We start from the raw sequence: 5351 nt of genomic DNA, 5'->3' as shown, positions 1-5351 counted from the left end.
CTGCACAGTAGATAGAAAACCATGGTTTTTGTAATATGTAGATCAGAAAATCACTAAGATTTCCTTATTCAAAGTTGAACTATAGTGAATGAGGCCAGTAGTATTCTGTTGAGAGAGATAATCAACTCTGCAGTGAATTAGTTATTATCTTATCTCCAATTATGAACGGCTAGGCATTTAGCTTCTTACAGTACATGCTTTTCTGTCTGTCTGTCTGTCTGTCTGTCTGTCTGTCTCTTTCTCTCTTCCTATTCTCCTCTCTAAAAATCTCTCTCTCTCTCTCTCTCTCTCTCTCTCTCTCTCTCTCTCTCTCTCCTCCCTCTCTCTCTCCCTCTCCCTCTCTCTCTCCCTCTCCCTCTCCCTCTCTCTCTCTCTCTCTCTCTCTCTCTCTCTCTCTCTCTCTCTCTCTCTCTCTCTCTCTCTCTCTCTCTCATCTCTCTCTCTCTCTCTCTCTCTCTCTCTCTCTCTCTCTCTCTCCCTCTCTCTCTCTCTCTCTCTCTCTCTCTCTCTCTCTCTCTCTCTCTCTCTCTCTCTCTCTCTCTCTCTCTCTCTCTCTCTCTCTCTCTCTCTCTCTCTCTCTCCCTGCCGGCATCAACACAAGAACATCATTAAATCCCCCAGCATTAATGCTCAAAGACGTCCTTTTGTACCAATCAATGAAGCAACCCTCTCCCTGCAGTAAACCTCCACTATATTAGCAACAAAGCCCCACCCTGCCACTCTTTTGGTTAACAGCTGAGGAATATGGCTGGAGAAATGGAACCACTCTCAGATTCATAGATGGAGCTGTGGATGCAAGGACTGACCATGAGAAAGTGATAGTTCTAATCCTGTTTTTGAGCTGTACAGTGATTACATTTACATTGGGTGGCAGGTAGCCTGGCGTTTCAGAGTGTTGGTCCAGTAAGCCGGTGAGAAATCTGCCGACGTGCCCTTGAGCAAGATACTTAACCATAATGGCTCCTGTAAATCGCTCTGTATAAGAGTGTAAATGTAAACGTAAAACATTGTTTACAACAAATGGAGGTAAACAAGCTCATATTTTGGGTTCTGATGGGGTACGACAGTTGATATAAGCTCATAAGGAATAATGGACCCTTGGCGAGAATCATTGGCCGCCGACTGTATCATATTTATATTCTTAAAAATAATCTATTATGTAATTGATTTGAAAGTAAAAAAGTATATGTACCAATCCCAGATTACAACTCTGTTGTCCAGAATGTTACAGCTTCCCCTCTCCTTCCCATGTCTCCCAGGGGCCAGATGGAAACAAACATTCACAAGGACACGGATTACCGTCGGCGGCCATTGATTCTCGCCAACCACCGCAAATGTTTATCACAGGGTCCATATAGGCAATAACACTGAAGGGGGATGAGGCTAGTCAAGATGGGGTTGTCAGAGAAACAAGCAGATGGGAGAAATGGGAAGGCTGTAGTGTCAGAGACAGAAGTCTCCCAGGATCTCACTCAGGCACACATGTAGGATCATTTTACTCCCCCTGAATCCTAACCTGAACTATTATGGGGGATATGCAAAACTGACCCAAAATCAGTTTCAAGGGGCGTTTCTTCCAAAAAAATTGACGTGATGCGTCCCAAATGGCACCCTGTCCCCTTCATAGTTCACTACTTTTGACTACAGCTCTATGGGTGGTAGCCTGCCAACCTATACTGAACACCACTGGTTGTTGCTGGATCTTGGATGCTGAGAGGAGAGCCACAGAGGACATGTCCATGCAGAGCAGTGGAAAATGAGGTTGCTGGCTCCTGCTGATTCTCTCTGTCTTATTTTCTCTCCTGTTTTATCCCTTTCTCTCAATCGCTCTCTCTCTCTCTATCGCTCTCTCTCTTGTTTTATCTCTCTCTCTCTCTCTCTCTCTCTCTCTCTCGCTCTCTCTCTTCTGATCTCTCTCGCTCTCTCTCTTCTGATCTCTCTCTCTATCGCTCTCTCGCTCGCTCTCTCTCTTCGGATCTCTCTCTCTTGTTTTATCTCTCTCTCTCTATCCCTCTCTATCTCTCTCTCTCGCTCTCTCTCTTCTGATCTCTCTCTCTCTTGTTTTGTCCCTCTCTCTCTCTCCCTCTCTATCTCTCTCTCTCTCGTCTGATCTCTCTCCTGTTTTTTCCCTCTCTTTCTTTTTCTCTCTCTCTCTCTCTCTCTCTCTCTCTCTCTCTCCCCATCGCTCTCTCTTACAATCTTTCTTTGAAATGTGAGAGTCAATTAAAATATCAATGTATGATTGCTAGAAATCCAATCTTGGAAGAATCATTTTTGCCCCCCATAGCATACTCACACAAACCAAATGAGACATGGGATAAGAAGGGAATTCAATCTGTTTGTCTGTTGTCCTGTTTCAACCAGAATGAAAGAATAATAACTCCTCAATAATCAATGCATTCTTCATGAAATGTACCTCTCTGTTTCACCTACATAAACTCTCTCCCACCATCCTGTTTCAGTCAATGTGGTTCTAAATCCTCCACAATGTAACTTGGCCCTAGTATACTGTACAGTGAGGAAGTCGTCATGCAGAACCACATTTGTAAGTGTCACAATAACACTTGAATGAATAATTTGAATACTGCTGTCCCTACTCATTCTGCCATCAGATAGACTCAGAGTAGCTCTCTCCTTCATTAACTGTCTCCTTCTTTCACTACCCTATCTCTCTCCCTCTTTGTCTTTCAGATTCACTAAATCCATCTCTCTCTTAATCTCTTGCTTCCTCATTGCTTGAGTCCCAAATCTCCACCCCTTTCCCAAAGTGTGCACTTGCACACTTTCCATAATGCATTTCCCAATGGTGAAAGCTCCCTCTGGCCAATGTTTACAACAATACAATTATTTTAAATCCAGGACTAGGAGTGTGCAAGTGTGCACTTTGCAAGAAGAGTGCAAAATTGGGACGTAGCCTTTCTATTTAAAATCCAGGGTTGGGCTCAATTTGAATTGAAGTTACTCAGTTCAGGCAGTGAATTAGTTTAATTTTTTTCTTTTAACATAAATACCTTTCTTTTTCAGTTTATTAAGAATTAATTGAAAAGAAAATAGATTTTTTTTCCATTTGTGAATTTGAAATTCAGTTTACTTTCTGAGTTGACTGGCGTAGAAATGTAGATGACCCCAACCTGCTAAAATCACATCCCAGTGGGCAAAACTGTTTGACCTGACCTCCTGATGTCCTTTCCACCCCAAACCCTGCTAAAATCACATCCCAGTGGGCAAAACTGTTTGACCTGACCTCCAGATGTCCTTTCCACTCCAAACCCTGCTAAAATCACATCCCAGTGGGCAAAACTGTTTGACCTGACCTCCAGATGTCCTTTCCACCCCAAACCCTGCTAAAATCACATCCCAGTGGGCAAAACTGTTTGACCTGACCTCCAGATGTCCTTTCCACCCCAAACCCTGCTAAAATCACATCCCAGTGGGCAAAACTGTTTGACCTGACCTCCAGATGTCCTTTCCACCCCCAAACCCTGCTAAAATCACATCCCAGTGGGCAAAACTGTTTGACCTGAACTCCAGATGTCCTTTCCACCCCAACCCTGCTAAAATCACATCCCAGTGGGCAAAACTGTTTGACCTGACCTCCAGATGTCCTTTCCACCCCAAACCCTGCTAAAATCACATCCCAGTGGGCAAAACTGTTTGACCTGACCTCCAGATGTCCTTTCCACCCCAAACCCCTTCTTTCCTTTTCAGACGCAGGAGTCATTGAACCCCAATAACCTGGAGTACTGGATGGAGGATATCTACACGCCGGGTTACGATTCGCTGCTGAAGAGGAAGGAAGCAGAGTTTCGGAGGGCCAAGGTGTGCAAGATTGGAGCACTGATTGCCGCGGCCGCCTGCACTGTGATCCTGGTCATCGTTGTGCCCATATGCACTATGAAGTCATGAAGTGCTCCAAGTCGTGCTCTACGAAGTGCTCAAAGTCGCACACTTTCCCTCTGCCCCTGTTTATTCTGGCTAATTGAAAAAGGACTGAATATGTGTGAGCTATAAGGTATCAGTCCAATTACAGGAGCAGCCCTCTGATTGGCTATGTGGACGTTTGAAGAGTGAGGTACATGTATTGTTTAATGTGAATCTGACCTATGTTCGTGGTATTGGAATCAAGTCTATATTCTTTTCTACATGATTTAGTTGTTATGCCACGGGATGGGCATTGGTATTAGGAAATCAGGAATTTGTTCAGAGGGGAATGTTGCAAGTTTGATATTTTCTATTGTTGCCTATATTTACTTATTGACATTTGTGTATTTATGATGAAAGACAGACGGTACACAATGTCTACAGTATATCTTTTACATTTACATTTATATTGTATTGGTGTACGATGTTCCAGAATATTACGAGAACAATGTTTATTTCACTTTTTCTCTTCGTTAAAGGGGCAATCTGCAATCCAAACAAAAGCAACAAAGCGGCTACCCAGCCAATGTTTTTGTGAACTGAAACAGATGATCTGTACAGTATACGGTCGACAGCTGGATTTGTTTCTGTACACAGCTTCTGATATTTTTATTTTACTATAATTGCTGTATAATGTATTTTAATGAGAGTTATTTTTGGATGAATTATCTGGTAGAATGTGATGAGGTGCACCAGATATTATTTATCTTTATCTATTATAATAATAACCAGAGTTTTAATTCATGGGATTTTGTGCAATGCCTTTTCTAAATAGACATATACAGTATATTGAAGTACTGTAGTTGAAATAGACGAATAACAGACAGTACATACAGTAGATTGTAAAAACAATATAAAACACTACAGAGCTAACCTGAATGTATTGAAAGTAGCATTACTCACAGAGAGAGCAAAACACACATATCATTTCTCATCGTCTCTTGAGCAGAATTAAGTTGAATGTTGTTCTCCTTTCCTTGCTTCAGATAGTTTAACTACTAGCCAAAAGCACATAGCTGCAGTAGGGAGCTCTGCAGTAGGGAGCTCTGCAGTAGGGAGCTCTGCAGTAGGGAGCTCTGCAGTAGGGAGCTCTGCAGTAGGGAACTCTGCAGTAGGGAGCTCTGAAGTAGGGAGTTATTCTTTGCCTTGTGAGAGTCTTTAATACAGTAAATACTTGACGTTTCTACTGTTGACTAACTGAGCACCTCTGGGAGAGACACTTGTATTAGTTCAGTCACTGGGAGAGACACTTGTATTAGTTCAGTCAGTGGTATCGACTGCACCAATCTCCCAGGCTGTCAGAAACACTAAGACTTGCAGAAGCTTCTTATGAGGTGCTGTGTCACCTTATAAACATTCATAGCACCTTCTATAGAGCATTATGACATGTTGAATTAATTAAGCAATACGACACACTAGGTTATGATGTA

General features: G+C 42.6%; 1 protein-coding gene across 1 annotated transcript in view; it reads left to right on the top strand.

Annotated features, from left to right (window-relative positions):
* The window catches only part of LOC139385077 (major intrinsically disordered Notch2-binding receptor 1-like), a 44563-nt gene extending 40657 nt beyond the window's left edge, over positions 1-3906 (top strand). Inside the window, exon 5 of the mRNA XM_071130122.1 lies at positions 3709-3906. Coding sequence (XP_070986223.1) covers positions 3709-3906 — 198 coding nt within the window. The remainder of the gene's footprint in view (positions 1-3708) is intronic.
* The last annotated feature ends 1445 nt before the right edge of the window (positions 3907-5351 follow it).

The sequence above is a fragment of the Oncorhynchus clarkii genome, chromosome 26 (genome assembly GCF_045791955.1).
Source record: "Oncorhynchus clarkii lewisi isolate Uvic-CL-2024 chromosome 26, UVic_Ocla_1.0, whole genome shotgun sequence".
Classification (NCBI taxonomy): Eukaryota; Metazoa; Chordata; class Actinopteri; order Salmoniformes; family Salmonidae; genus Oncorhynchus; species Oncorhynchus clarkii.
The sequence above is the reverse complement of the archived record's forward strand: the minus strand, read 5'-3'. Positions and strand labels throughout refer to the sequence as shown.